General features: G+C 56.3%; 2 protein-coding genes across 5 annotated transcripts; one reads left to right on the top strand and one right to left on the bottom strand.

The window, feature by feature from the left end:
- Nucleotides 1-135: 135 nt before the first annotated feature.
- Nucleotides 136-3,891, top strand: TICAM1 (TIR domain containing adaptor molecule 1). 4 transcript variants are annotated; one of them, XM_059870049.1, is made up of 2 exons: nucleotides 136-231; nucleotides 1,356-3,891. In XM_059870049.1, the coding sequence occupies exon 2, from the start codon at nucleotides 1,529-1,531 to the stop codon at nucleotides 3,623-3,625; it is 2,097 nt and encodes a 698-aa protein (XP_059726032.1). In that variant the 5' UTR covers nucleotides 136-231; nucleotides 1,356-1,528; the 3' UTR covers nucleotides 3,626-3,891. The 4 variants fall into 4 exon arrangements, with proteins under 4 accessions (XP_059726032.1, XP_059726034.1, XP_059726033.1 ...); XM_059870051.1 differs by having other exon boundaries at nucleotides 163-231; nucleotides 1,063-3,891; XM_059870050.1 differs by having other exon boundaries at nucleotides 172-231; nucleotides 1,004-3,891.
- Nucleotides 3,892-6,085: 2,194 nt separating this feature from the next.
- Nucleotides 6,086-10,028, bottom strand: FEM1A (fem-1 homolog A). Its single transcript, XM_059870053.1, has one exon. It carries the CDS (start codon nucleotides 9,950-9,952, stop codon nucleotides 7,946-7,948), a length of 2,007 nt encoding a protein of 668 aa, XP_059726036.1. The 5' UTR covers nucleotides 9,953-10,028; the 3' UTR covers nucleotides 6,086-7,945.
- Nucleotides 10,029-14,783: the final 4,755 nt, after the last annotated feature.

Genomic DNA, 14,783 nt, shown 5'->3' with positions numbered 1-14,783 from the left:
CTCTGCCCCCCTGGATCCTGGGCTTTGCACTGCTCGTCCCTATTCCTGCCCTGCCCGTCCCAGCGCTGTGTCACCTCAGGCTGGGCCTGGCTGGGGAAGGTGGGGGTGGCTCACCCGGCCAGGGCCCTGGTGCCGCGCTCCCCGGGCTGTGCCCCGCCGGTGCCCGGTTCCTGCTCCGCCCCGCTCTGCCCCGCCCGCGCCGCTTCCGCCTGGCCCGGGCACCGGCCGCAGGTAGGCTGCTCCCCTCCTTCCCTTCCTTCCTTCCCTTCCCGACCCTTCCCTCCCCGGCTGACCCCTTTCCCCCCTTCCCGGGCCCGGGGCTCGCCCCGAGCGCGGCCCCGGCCCGCTCCGACTTCCTCCAGGCCGGCCGTGCCACCCCCGTGCCCACCGGGGGGCACAGGGCAGGGTGGGCCCGGCGGGGGACGGAGGGCAGTTGGGCAATTGCAGGGTTTTCGTGAGACAGGAAAACAAAACTGAAATTGCAAACTTTACCCAGCTGAGAGTTATTTCGGGACGTTTGCTGGGGCTGCCTTTAAATAGGGAAAGCTTCTGCAGCAGGCTCAGGCAGCGCCTGGAGCGGTGTCCCAGCGAGACCCTGCTCCTCCCCTCCAGCCACTCCTGTTGTTTAATTAAAATCCCATCAGAGGCCTGGGGTGAGTGCAGGGGCTCAGGGATCACCTGTCGATGGGGATATAAAGGCTCCCAATGAAAGAAGGACGGGGAGCTGCTGGGACAGAGTCCAGAGGAGGCTACGGAGCTGCTCCCAGGGCTGGAGCCCCTCTGGAGCTCTGGGAGAGCTGGGGGTGCTCACCCGGAGAGGAGAAGGCTCCAGGGAGAGCTCAGAGCCCTTCCAGGGCCTGAAGGGGCTCCAGGAGAGCTGGAGAGGGACTGGGGACAAGGATGGAGGGACAGGACACAGGGAATGGCTCCCAGTGCCAGAGGGCAGGGTTAGGTGGGATACTGGGAAGGAATTATTTCCTGTGACTGCTCCCTGATAACACAGGTTATCGGCTGGAAAGGGTTTCCTCTACACCTGTTTCATTCCTCGACTGCTATCACTAGGAGCCTGCGAGACCCCTGGAAGCAGCTGCCTGGAGGAAACGCTTGGATTTACCTAAATATAGCATTATTTCATCAATTATCTTAAACCAGTTGTAATTAATGTGAAATGAACGCAAAGAATGTGCTCCTTCCTTAATCACAGAGTTGGAATAATGCACGGAGCACTGGCACAGCTGCAAGCATGGAACAGATGCAGAAACATTTGGGAGGTGTGAGAGAGAGCCTGTCAGCTCCAGAGCATCCCCCAGTGCCCACATCACCCCTCTGAACGCTGTCCTCTGTTCTCCTCACAGACTGCCAGCCCTGCGAGGCCCCAGCTGCGAGCAGCGTCCCTGGGCACCGGAGCTCTGTGGGGTACAAGGAGTGTGAGCGGGGCACCCCCAGCCCCACAGGCTGACAACCCTCTGCCATAAGATGCTTTTCCCATCCCTGCTCCAGTCCGTGCCCTGGGCCCACAGCTGCTGAGATGGCACAGAGCGCTGAGCTGCAGCCCAGCTTCGAGGACGTGTTCAACATTCTGTCCCAGGCCCCAACAGAGAAACTGCTGAGTCTCAAACTCAAACTGAAGCACCTGATACCTGGGCCCTGCAACAAGTTACTGCAAGCTATGGTCCTGCTTACTCTGGGGCAAGAAACGGATGCAAGAATTTGTCTGGATGCCTTGAGGGATAACCGGGCAGCCCAGTACATCCAGCAGATCAAACTGGGCACTGCAGGAGTGCAGGAGGACAGGGAGGATTTGCAGCCTCCCCAGCTGGATGCAGGTGCTGTGGCACTGCTGGCACAGGTGTACACAGTGCTGGCACAGGAACAGCTGTGCAGTCCTGAGGCCAGGGACAAAGCCTGCCTTGCCAGCAAGGACACTCAGCAGGGGACGTTCAACAACATCCCTCCCAAGGAACAGGACAAACGGGGCTCTGCAGGCAGCGGGGGCTCAGGGGACAGGTTTGGGATGCTGAGATCCCATGAGGATGCAGGATTTCCCCACACAGCCACCTCCCACTGGATGGTGAGGAGCTCACCAGTGGAGATCAGAGGCAACTCAGACCTTTCAGGCCCACGGACCCTGTGCTCTGTGGGGAGCTCCTCCCTGTCCAGCTGTTTGGAGATCAGTGCATCACCAACAGTTGCTTTTCACACCCAGCCCTCTGTCCCCGAGTGTGTCCCCTGGCCCAGCCGTGCTGGACACCTCAACAGGGACACAGAGAGCCATGGCCCAGAGGAATCCAGCTGGGCCAGCACTCCCAGCCCTCCCCCTGGGCAGGGCACAGCTGCCCAAGGGCCCCAGCCAGAGAAGGTTCTGCAGGTCGGTCCCTGTCCCCCCACCCCTCTCCCCATTCCCAAGACACCGCTGCCCTCGGAGCCTGCCCAAAGCAGTGACGTGTCCAGCACAGTGACAGAGCCTCACACCCCAAGGGAAAAGCAGGATGACAAGCAGGATGAAAAGCAGGATGAAAAGCAGGATGACAAGCAACTATCTGCTGATGTCCCTGACTCAAGGGCTGCAGGGGATACTGCTCCTGCCCCCGTGTCCATACAGGACTCCAACACTCCAGCAGGCATTCCCTGTAACACTGCACGTGCTTCTATTTCAACCTGCTCCCTTCCTCCTCCCACTTATTCCTTCTCCCCAACTCTTCCTCCTCTTCAGGAATCTCCCTCCAAACTATCATATCCCCCTCCCCTGCATTCATCCCCCTCTCCAGCCAGGCCTCCTGCTCCCCCAGCCATGGATCCATCAGAGCCAGATGGTGCCAAGTTCTTCACGTTTGTTATCCTGCACGCCAGTGAAGATGAGATTGTGGCCCAGCAGGTCAAGGACCTGCTGGAGAGCATGGGGGTGTCCAACGGTGCCACGCTCAGTGAGGATTTCTTCATCGCCGGGCGCAGCCACATGCTTTGCTTCCAGGAGGCCATGGAAAACTCTGCCTTCATGATCCTCCTGCTGACCAAGAACTTTCCCTGCAACCTGTGCCTGTACCAGACAGACACTGCTCTGATGCAGTCCATCCTGGACCCCTCCAAGCAAGACTCAGTCATCCCATTTCTACCCAAGGCAAACGCCCTGGAGTGCAGCCAGATCCCCAGGATGCTCAGCGTGCTCGTCACCCTGAATGAGAGCTCTCCTCTCTTCTCCAAGAATGTGCAGAAGACTTTTAACCCCAAGAAGATCAGGGAGAAGAAAGCCATGTGGGACCAGAGAAGGAAGCTCCAGGCACGCTGGGAACAGCACCAAGCCCAGCAGAACTTGGCTGTGCTCAGCCTGGGCTCCCCTCCCTGGGTGCCTCCAGCAGCGCCACGGCCGTGGCCACCAGGGCCTGCAGCCCAACCCTGGTGTCCTCCTGCCCCCATGCACCCCCCTCCTGCTCAGAGGGGTCCTCCCCCTTCCCAAGCACAGCTGCCCCCAGGCCACTACAACCTCACAGCAGGCCAGGCAGGGATGCCAGCCCTCATCATCCACAACGCCCGCATGGTTCAGATCGGGAACCACAACGTGATGCAGGTGGAAACTGCCCCACCCGGGCCAGGGCACAGCCAGGAGCAAGCCAGGCACAACCTCTGACCCGGGGCAGCCAAGGGCAGAGACAAAATCCATTTCAATCCTGCATTACAGTGATTCTGCTGGGACTGGGATTATTGCTCTATGCAGCAAGAGTTCCATTTTCCTGAAGCACAAAAGAAAATTCTTTATTTTTTTGTTGGAAAAAAAGATGTAGTGATCTCTTGAAACTGTTTGTCCTTGTGCTTATTTTCAAGTAACTAAGAAAATTATTTTCTTGATTGTCTGGAACTACTTGAAGATTTTATAAATAAATTTTAATTAATTTATTTGTGTTCCTGCAGTTCTTTCCTATAGAATTAGAAAAGGGGTAGTCAGGGATATATGGAAAACTACTCTGCATGTTGGCTGGAGGGGCTGGGAGAGAGCACTGACCAAATGACTTGAGGGCCAATCTGCAAGGGATGCTTTGGGAAGCTGCCTTAAAGGAAAAAAGCAGAATGAAAAACCAAAACCAGTGAGCAGAAGAGTGCAGAAGGGTGGAGAAATCCAGGAATGGAGAGTGGGAGGGGTAATTCTGCAGGATCTGAGCAAGGGATCTACCAGGGTGGTACCTACTGAGCTCTAACACCAGGAGGGCACCTGGAGCAAAGCCCTCGCTGCTCCTCCCAGGCTCCAGGCACAGCCATTTTCCTGATGGACAGCAGAGGTCACCCCAAAGCCACCGAGAGACTGGAAACGGGGCTGCTCCCTCCCGGAGCAGAGCCCCGAGCAGCTCAGCCCGTGCCAGGAGCAGGGCAGAGCTCCAGGCTCCTCAGGAGCCACGCCCTGCTAAGGTGGAGGCCCCTGGGATCAGCCCAGGGAAGTGACCCCACTGCAGGTCTGTGTGTGCTCCTGGCACTCCCTGGCTGTCCCTGCAGGCTCCAGGAGGATCCAAGCCCGTCCCTGCCTGAGCTGGGCTCTGTCAGGCCTCATTCCAGACTGCAGCCTTGGTCCAAGAGCCCTCTGAGCCCCAAGCCAACCCCTGAGACAGATGTTATTAAATCCTTGGAGGAGGCTCTGAGCTGCCCCCAACTCTTGGATTCCAGCTCCCAAAGACTGGATTTTAACTCTGCAGGACCCAGTGGCAATGGATTAACTCATCCATTCCTTCCAGAGCCTGCTGGCATCCTCCAAGTGCTCAAACTCCTTTTATTTTCCTGGTTTCTCTCCTCCATAGCACCATTAAGAGTTGGTGTGTTACTGCAGTTCCTGTCCCCTGCCGTGGGTGCAGGACAGTCCCTCCCCCAGGAGCACTCCCACATCCCTCCTTTCCCAGCTCCTCTCCTACTATAAATAATCATGCAAAATTAGTCAACTCCAAGCTGCTCCAGCTTGTAAACAACCTCAGCACAGCCACATCCAGCGTGCTTGGATCACACACAGGGGAGGCAGAGCTGTGGCTGGGCTACAGGAGGGTCTGCAGCCACCACAGTGCAGAAAAAGCTTCTCTCTGTCCAAGAATTAACAAAACAATCTCTGAAACATTGCCCTGCTCCTCACAACTCCATGTTTTGCCCACATGAAGCTGGCCCTACAGTCAAGCAGGCCTGCTCAGTGTAATTACCCCTAAATCATGCAGTGATTTCTTCCACCCTGTAATTACTATTGACATTTAATTGCTGGGTCCTCTATGTAATTACAGATTATTTATGTGTTTAAAAAAAGTGAAGCCTTTTCCATCCCACAGAATATTCTCCTCCTTCGGGCTGCTGCACCTGACTGGGTCCCCCAGCTCCCTGACCACAAGAGCCCAGCTCCAGAGCTGCTCCTGCCTGGATTAACCCCCTCCCTCCCACCTCTCTGGGTGCAGATGGAATTGCCCTGAGGCCACCTGGCTCCTGGTACCTGCCTGGCAGCTGCCCTCCCACAGCTGGAGATCACCTGCAGCACAGGAGGAATGTCTGGCTGGGAGAAGCACAGCCCCAGGCTCTCCAGACACTGCTTAAATGGCTTTCTTAGCACAGGGGCACCATCCCTCATCAAGGCATCAAGAACTAAATGACAGGACAAATATTCAAATACTTTATCCACCCACCCTCCCTGGGAAAGACCAAGCACTTTTGGGATCCAGGTGCCTGTGTGGAACTAACTCCAGTACCATTAATTCCTCTGTTTTTACAGTCCCTGATGGATGGGGGGTTGGAAACCAAACTGATGACAGGGTCCCTCTTTCTGCTGGCCACGTCCACTGTCCCACATGTGTAAGGCAGGTAATAACCCCAATCAACACACATCCTCTCACGTTGATTTACATCAAAAGGCAAAACACAGAAGAAGAGGTGTCATGTCAGTGTCAGGGCTCCTCTTTTCCAGGAGAAGTTTGCCAATGCAGCACGGGTTGGTTTTTCACAGGAGTAACCACGAAATGAACCAATCACACCTGTTTAATTCCACAGTGTCCCATCCCTGGGAAACAAACTGAAAATAGAGGAAAACACCTGAATATAGAGGCTTATCAGGAAGAAGTCCAAGGCACTTGCATTCTAGCAGCCATTTTTTGTTTTATTATTTAAAGTTAAGAGCGCTCATCAGCTCACAAAGGAACAAATCCCATTCCTGCAGTTTAGTTCAGGTTTCAGCCAAAAGGGAAAAAAAATAGAAGGCAGCTAAACTAACTCTGCACTTTACAGCTCAATTCAAGTTAAACCTCCTCGCTTTATAAATAAATGTTATAGTTAACACTGCAAAATGTACTGGCAGACCTACAATACCTTGAAGGGGCGGAGAGCGTGGTTATTGAGGCTGATAAATACAAGTAGAGAAGCTTCAGTAGCACAGAGAGCGAGGGTGGGGCCAGGGTCTGCTCTCCCAGGTGCACCTTTCCCAGAGCTCCAGGCAGCTGCTTCCCCCCTCAGCTGTGCTTCCCACCCTGCTCAGGCCAGGGAAGGAGCCACAGGCTGCCCATCACTGCCTGCATGAGGACAAACTGCTGGAAATTCTTGGTTTTCCACCATGGAGGGGTCTGCTCATAGAGGCAAAAACCTGCCCTGAGACTACAGAGTTAAAAACAAGGTGTGTGCAGATCCTCATCAAAGGAAGGGGCTTGCCCAAACAGCAGCCAGGTGAGATTTCAAATTCCACCTTGGAAGTAGCACCATCCTCAGTGAAGTTACAAAAAAAATAAAAAAATAAAAAAAAAAGAAAAAAAAAAAGAAGATTCAAAAGCCCAAACCTGCTGCTAAGAACCCACTGCACGAGGTTTCAGAATGGGGCAATAACAGAGCCCAAGCACATGACACTAAAACCTCAGAAGGACAAGGAGGCACCTTAAACTTTCATTTCTTGCTTCTTCCTACAGCCCACCCTGGTGCAAACCTACCACAGACACTCACTTGCTCTCATAACCCCCTCCAAGCACCTCCACACTGCAGGTACCTCCTGGCCTAAAGGGCTTGCAAGAGCTCAGCTTTGAAAACAGGCCAGAATGTGCTGTTTTGGCTCCCAAACCGTCCACATTCACCCTTCCAGCTCAATCCCTGCTGCCCTCTGGAGCCAAAGCACCTTCATGCTGGGAATGGAGCAAATGGGTGTGCAATGGACAAGCCAAGGGCCTGAACACCACATCAGGATTTTGTTCTTAGTTTTTTCCTCCCCATTCATAAACTACAACATCTGTGGATGAAACTGTATAACCAGAACTGACCTTCCTCTATCTTACAGGATTGGAGAAGTCTTGCAGCATAGATAGGGCCTGGCTCTACGAGAGAAAAAACATCCCAGCTTTATGCACAATCATGGAACCTCAGGCCTTTAACAGCATTTACTACTTGGCCAACCAAGAGAGAGACAAACCCCATCCTCAGCACACCAGCCCTGTGCCATCCCTAGGCAGAGCACGAGCCCCTCGGCTGCTGGGCATGGGCTGTCCCAAAGCTGACAGGAGGGAGGGGAAGGGATCAACTGGAGGGTATTTCACTCCTCACTCACTTTCTATCTGTTGGGTGTGTGGGGTGGGAAGGGCCAGAGCACGTGGGGGATGTGTAGCTGCTCCAAAGCTGAACACTGAGTTAATCCAGCACTAAGGGGAGAGGCAGCAGGTCCCAGGGAATCTCCATTTCCTTCCTTCTCAGGACACGATGGTGGCATGGGGAAGGGCAGGGGCTGTGGCCTCTGTGGACAGAGTGCACTGGAGAGAGCTGGTACCTGAAGGTGACAACGAGGGACAGCCATGAGCTCTGGGGCCTCCTCCTCCCCTGCCCCGACACGCCAGCTGGGTGGTGACAGATGGGGACAAAGCTCAGCGCAGTGACAGCCCTGGGCACTTTGGCACAGCCAGCCCGAGCCCTCCAGCTGCACAACCTCAGCGGGGTGGGACAGGCTGGGGACCGCCGGTGTCACGCCCTAGTGCAGCTCAATGAAGGCTTCCAGCTCCTCGGGGATGAATCCCTTGTAGGGAATCTTGTGCTTGTCCAGGGCGCGAGCAGCAAGGCACTGGAGGGTGATGTAGTTGAAGGGCTGCATGGTGCTCTTGGTGAGCAGCTTCTCGTCCAGCAGCTCGTAGGCCGTCTGCTTGAAGGCGTTGGTGGCGTCCATGTGTGCCCCGGCCTCCATCAGGGCACTCATGATCAGCGGGCAGTTGTTGCGGGCAGCCACGTGCAGGGGGGTGTTGTTGTCATAGTCCCGGCTGTCTGGGTCCGCCCCGCACTCCAGCAGCAAGTTCACCACGTGCAGGGATGGGAATTTGCCCACGGGGTACCGCCCCACCGTGGTGGTGTCTTTGTCCACGGCCATGTGCAGGAGGGTGAAGCCGTTCTTGGCGCGGGGGCTGCACTTGAGCAGGCGATAGATGGTCTGGCGCTTCTGGTGCTCCTGCTCCGGGGTGCACTCCACCTTCTCCAGCAGGAAAACCAGGTGCAGAATGATGGCCAGCGTCTTGGTGAACTGTGCCGAGTCAGCCACGGGGTCCTTGCCGTGCACCAGGGCCCTCTCCACCTCCCGGACCCCCTTGCTCAGCACCCCGATGAGGTCGGAGAAGCCCAGGTGGGTGGCTAAAGTGCCTTTGGAACGGTCCTGGAGCACGTAGGAGTAAAGCTCGGCAAAGGAAAGGAAACTGCTGGCAGTCATGGGGCTGAGGGGCTCCAGGTTGCCTTGCTGCATGTCCAGGGCGTACTTCCACAGGTTAATGCAGCGCTCGAAGTTGCCCGAGTCGGCGTAGACGGCCCCGCGGTACCGGATGTAGTAGGAGGTGTCGGGGTGGGAAGGGCCCAGGATGCGCTCCCGGATCAGCAGCGCCTGCATGCGCATCTCGTCGGGGTCCGTGATCAGGGCTTCCAGCTCCTCCAGAGAGCTCACCTCCCGCGAGTAGTCGTAGGCCAGCACCAGCTGCCGGGGCTCGGGCTTAGGCAGGTACTTCCCGCCCCCGCAGCGCAGCTCCATCGCCCTGCGCCAGTACTTGTGGGCTCCCAACAGGTCTCGTTTCTTGTCCACAAACGTGGCACCCAGCAGCTCCAGCGCTTCCACGGCAGCCTCTCGAGTGCAGAACACGTTTGGGACCTCGTCCGGACTGGAAGCCGAAGCACCGCAGCCCTCGCAGCCCTCTTCACTGCAGCCCCTCTGATGGCTCCCACCTGAGGCGCAGGTCCCACTCTGGCCCCCCGCAGCCTCGTCCTGCTGCAGCCCCCCCTGGATCAGGTACTCCACGATGTTGGTGTGGCCGGTGACGCTGGCGGCGAGCAGAGGGGTCATGCCATAGCCGTCCTTCTCCATGCGGGCCTTGGAGCGGAGCAGCAGCTGCAGGATCTCCAGGCTGCCCGACTCGGCGCAGTCGTGCAAGGCCGTGTTTCCCTTCACGCTGCGCCGGTTCACGTCGGCCCCTTTCTCCAGCAAGTACCGGGCGATCTCCCGGTGCCCTTTGTAGCAGGAAATCATCAAGCACGTGTGGCCGTGCCGGTTGGCCACCTCCAGGTCGGCCCCGCGTTCGCCCACCAGGTACCGCACGATCTCCAGGTGCCCATCGAAGCAGGCGGCCCGAAGCGGCGTGGAGTTGGTCAGCGTGGTCTGGTTCACCGAGGCGCCGTGGTCCAGCAGGCTCCGCACCACGCCCAGGTGTCCCGCAGCCGAGGCCGCCCACAGCGGCGGGGCCCCCTCGATGGTCTCACCGTCGAAGCTGACGGAGCCGCCCTCCTCCACGCGGGCCCCGCAGTGATCCAGCAGGTACTCCACCACCTCCAGATGGCCGTGCCGGGCCGCGATCAGCAGCGGGGTGCTGCCGGCCCCGGGGCCGCCCCCGCCGCCGGGCCCCGCCGTCAGTGCTTCCAGCTCCTCCCGGCTGCGGCTGCCCAGCAGCTTCTGCAGCAACTTCAGCTTCCCGTCTCGAGCCGCATTGTACACGGCCGTGCGCAGGTCCATGGCGCCAGCGGCCGCCTCCAGGCCATGGACCGGCGGCGGCGGCGCGGCCCCAGCGCGGCGCGGGGCGGGCGGGGGGCGGCGGGACCCCCCTGCCCTCAGCGCGGCGGGACCTTCACCGCCCGGGCCCGGCCGCCATCTCAGGCTGCGCCGCGGAACAAAATGGCGGCGCGCGGGGAGGAGCGGGACGCGCGGTGGATGATGGGAATTGTAGTCCCGGGAGCGGCACTGCTCCCCCGACGCCACACCGTGCGCACTCTGTTTCCCAGAAGGCAGAGGGGATGGGGGGAGAGGTGGGGAGGATGTGCTCCCTTACCTCGCGGGGCATGCTGGGCAGTGTAGTCTTCTTAGCCCGCTACGGGTAGCGCCGCTAACGGGCTTTCACCAGGGCCAGGACTACACTTCCCAGTGCGCCCCGCGCGGCCCAGGCGCTGTCCAGGTATCTCTGTGACACCCAGCGTGTGCCGCTTTCATAGCGGTTTTATTTCTCTTAAATTCCTTGATGTTATGGCACTTCAAATCACAGCGGCTGCACAGCATTCATCTGACGTGGTTTAATTGCAGGTTTTATGAAGCCATAAGGTCCTGAGCTGTAACGGAGTCACATGGATGACACAGGCCAGTCCACGGTCCTGCACAGGTCTGGTGGTGCCTTCTAAAATACGAGTTTCCTGCTTTGGAGGTGGCAAAGCCTTGTCCCCAGCAGCGAACACAGATTTATTCGCTCCAATTCCTCCCACGGGGCATTAGGTCCAGCTTACTCCATCCCTGAGCGACAATACTTGCCCAGAGTGAAGGAAAATACTCAAGCAATAAATAGCCCGGCTTAGATGAGCAAAGCTTTACTCACTAGAGTCTATTTTTAGGGCATAAATTGAGTTTAGGTGTCCCTAATCTTTATACGGAGAGCTGGCACAGGGTTTCTCCCATTGTATTTTATTTATAGCCGGGTTTCTCCTACCGAGGGAAATAAGCTTACTCTCATTATTTCCATTATTATTATTCTGTCTGTCATGATTATTACTATTCAGTCCATCCACCCGTTTTAGGTCTTGTCTGGAATTACAGTGGATTATCCCACTGATGCCTGTTGCCTTCACACAGAATATCACTTTTGTTGCTAAGAAACTGCTTTTGCATAACAGGCAGCAGGAGCCCAATTTTCACTTCAGCAGCTTCTGCAAGGCGCCGGGAGCAGCAGCAGCTGCTCCTGGAGCAGAGTGTCCGTGGCACAATTCCCACACCAGGTCTGTGCCCGGGGATTGTTCCCTGGGAGGCCGGGATGGGATTCCCAGAGCAGCTGGGGCTGCCCCTGGATCCCAAGGCCAGGCTGGAGCCCCCTGGGACAGTGGCAGGTGTCCCTGCCCTGGCAGGGGTGGCACTGCGTGGGCTCTGAGGTCCCTCCAGCCCAAAACCTCCTGGAATTCTGTGGCACAGTGACTTTGTGTTTGAGAGGAAAAGGGGCAAGGGTCCCTGAAGCACCTGCAGGGTGTCTGTGCTGTGCAAGGGCAGCTTGCTGCACGCCAGGGCAGGAGGAACCAGGGAACCCTTTGGCTTGGAAAAGCCCTCCAGGACCACCAAGTCCAACCTCTCCCTCAGGGCTGTGGAAACTCACAGCTCTGGGCACGAGTTCATCATGTTTTCACCCAGAAAAAGCCCCACGAGTTCCATCTGACACCGTGAGCCCTCTGGGTGTGTCAGGGCTGTGACTGTCCAGCCTGGGAGTGTCCCTGTCCCCTCTGTGAACAGGCAGTGCCACCCCCAGCTGCCAGGCTGTTTGTGCTGCAGGTCAAGGCACAGACACGGTGACATTTCCTCTCCCCGCGGCTCTCGTGTTGCCATGGTGACCAGATGCACTCGCTCTTTTATCTCAAGTATCTATTAACCAAAGCTTCCTATTAATTTCCCCTCCATAGAATCCATTAGGAATTCACCAGAACACCACACAGGTTTTTAGGTCCCAAACCCAGCTCTGGGTGGGCTCAGAGACATCGTGGGGTAAAGTGCAGCTGATGGAAATGGGTTTTCCATTAATAAGAAATTTCTCAGTAATGAGGGAATAAAGAGCAGGAGGAGAAGTGTCACAGCAGCCTCTCCCTGCAGATCCCTGGGTGTGGAGTGTGCTGGAGCCTCAGGACCTCACCCCAAACCTTTTATAGACCACAGCTCCCAGCCCAGCCTGGCCTTGGGCACTGCCAGGGACCCAGGGGCAGCCCCAGCTGCTCTGGGCACCTGTGCCAGGGCCTGCCCACCCTGCCAGGGAACAATTCCTCATTCCCAATCTCCCATCCAGCCCTGCCCTCTGACACTGGGAGCCATTCCCTGGGGCCTGTCCCTCCAGCCTTGTCCCAGGTCCCTCTCCTGGAGCCCCTTCAGGCCCTGGAGGTGTGGCTGCTCCCCCTCTGATCTGTGCCACCCCCTGAGGGTGCCAGGGACCTGTGCCTGCTGCCAGGTGCTCCTGCCGAGCTCCAGCTGCTGCTGCTCCTCCCAGGAGCTGCCGGGATCCTCCCCGTGCAGCAGCAGCTCAGGAGCTGGGTGAATCCCCACAGCTGGGGCAGGAACCAGGGGCTCCAAGCCCCCACATCCCTCCCCTGCAGACCCCACAGGGGACACCTGTGTGGGGTTTTTGAGTCCTGGCAATAAGAGGGGACTTAAACCCCACGGGAGGAAGAGCAGATAAGAAATGAGACGTTGTGACAGGGCTGCCAGGCTGCGAGGCAGGAGGGTTAATTTTTTGTGAAACTGCCATTTCATATTCCCTTTCAGACAAGCAGAATTACACGGTGCTGGCTGCTGCAGGAGAAGCATAATTTCCTTCACAGAAATAATGACAGGGTACTTAAAGAGCAAGTGAATGGATGGCTGAAGTACTGGGCAGAGACTTCAGAAATGCAGGCTGAGCCCTCACCTTTACAGAAGGCTCCTTTGGTGACCTTGGGCCAGTCATTTAATCTTCCTGTGTCTCAATTCCCTGCCAATAACACAGGAATAATAACTGTTCTCTGGCTGCCCGGCTTATTTAGGCTGCACACTCAGAATTTACAGCTCGTGTTTGCTGTGCTTTGAAGCCCAAGAGCTTCAATCCACGCCGAGGTGTCTGGGACAGCCACGGTGTACAGCGTGGGGCACAGCAAAGGGCTGGGATGGATGGTTTGGGACATCCTCAGTGAGAAAGGCTCTAGAATTCCTGATCCATTGCTCCCCATCTCTTCCCTCAAAACGTGGAGGAGTTTGGAGCTGTGCTAAGAGTTCCAAAAGCATTGAAATCATTTAGGAGCAGAGTCCATACTGATTTATTGAATCCCTGAGTTCCTTCTGAACAGAGAGTGGATAATTTAGAAACCTGCAGAAATTTCTTTTGTGCTCAGTCAGGGCTGCAGCAGCTCCTCAGGTTTTTCAGTGCAAATTGAGGTTCCTGTGTACCCAGGTTTTATCCATCTCCAGCTTTCAGCAGTTTGTGTGATTTCCTGAAGGCAGGAAAGATGGGTCCCTGCTCCCAGAGCCCTGAACACCAGATTGTCTCTACAGTTAAGCAATTTGCTGTACAAAGGGAACAATTCTAAAAATAGGGAGAAATGGCACCCTGACATTAGGAGGAACGATGACCCAATCCCCACCTTGCTGCAGGGCCTTTGTCCTGTAACTGCCTCCATCAGCAGGGCTCTGATGACATTATTTTCTGTGCTTCTGTGGGCCACAAGGCTGCAGGTACCTGCGAGGGAGGATTTTGATCAGCCTGCAGAGGATGAACACGCTGGGGAGGCTTCTGGGGGAACACTAAATCAAAGTTTCATTTACATCAGACACCAGCCTGGCCATGGCAGCATTCATGGCTGCACTGCTGCCCTCGACATTTTGTGTGGGTTTAATCTGTCAGTGGGGAAGTAAAGGACAGGGGGAGAGAGAGCTGTTGTGCTTTATGAAACCTGGATCTTGTCTTTCAGGCACCATCAAATGTCAGCTATTTGTACAGGTTTAAAACTCTTCTGGCAGCAGATTTATGGCTGCACCCAGACCCCTGGAATGTCCAAGGCCAGGCTGGACATGGGGCCTGGAGCAACCTGGGATAGGGGAAGGTGTCCCTGCCATGGCAGGGGTGGCACTGGGAGAGCTTTAAGGTCCTTCCAACCCAAAGCATTCTGTGACTCCCAAATCACATCTGCCACAGTACCAGTGATGTGGACAATACTGAGCCTGGGGAGTTAAAAAAATAAAAAAGGAAAAAGAGAAAAGTGCTTGACAGCACAACCAACCCAAATTATTAAAGATATTTCAGTGCTTTTACCACTGGCCTCTGCAGGATTCAAGAGTTTCATTTTCACACCTAAATACCTTTGAGAATGGAGGCTCTGAGTGGTGTTGAAAATTTGTTCTTTTTATATTTTAAGGCCCTGTTGGAAGCAAAGGGCTCAGCTCTCCAAACAAGCCCTGCCAGGCACTGGAGTCCCAGCAGTGTCTGGGTGCCCTGACCCTGCTCTGGTGTGTTTGGGGTGGGTTCCTTGGCTCCTGTGCTGCTTTCAGCTGGGGCAGAGTGAATTTCCTTCTCAGTGGCCGCTCTGGGGCTGTGTTTGGGTTTGTGCTGAGCACAGGGCTGATAACTCAGAGATGTTTTTGTTCTTGCTGAGCTCACTCAGAGCCAAGGCCTTTGCTGTCCTTGTGCAGCCACGCTGGGGAGGGGCAGGGGGTGCCTGGGACTGACCCCAACTGACCCCAGGGATGTTCCAGACCACAGGACATCGTGCTCAGGATATAAATGGGGCCAAAGAAGGAACTGGGGGACATTTGGACTGAGGAGCAGAATAAGCCACAACAGGAGCTCCAGCACCCCAAAACA

The sequence above is a fragment of the Haemorhous mexicanus genome, chromosome 29 (genome assembly GCF_027477595.1).
Source record: "Haemorhous mexicanus isolate bHaeMex1 chromosome 29, bHaeMex1.pri, whole genome shotgun sequence".
Taxonomy (NCBI): Eukaryota; Metazoa; Chordata; class Aves; order Passeriformes; family Fringillidae; genus Haemorhous; species Haemorhous mexicanus.
This window is presented reverse-complemented; position numbering and strand designations above follow the sequence as displayed.

Coding starts and splice junctions, on each gene's coding strand:
- TICAM1 (XM_059870049.1), top strand. CDS start 1,529: ATGGCACAGAGCGCTGAGCTGCAGCCCAGCTTCGAGGACGTGTTCAAC.
- FEM1A (XM_059870053.1), bottom strand. CDS start 9,952: ATGGACCTGCGCACGGCCGTGTACAATGCGGCTCGAGACGGGAAGCTG.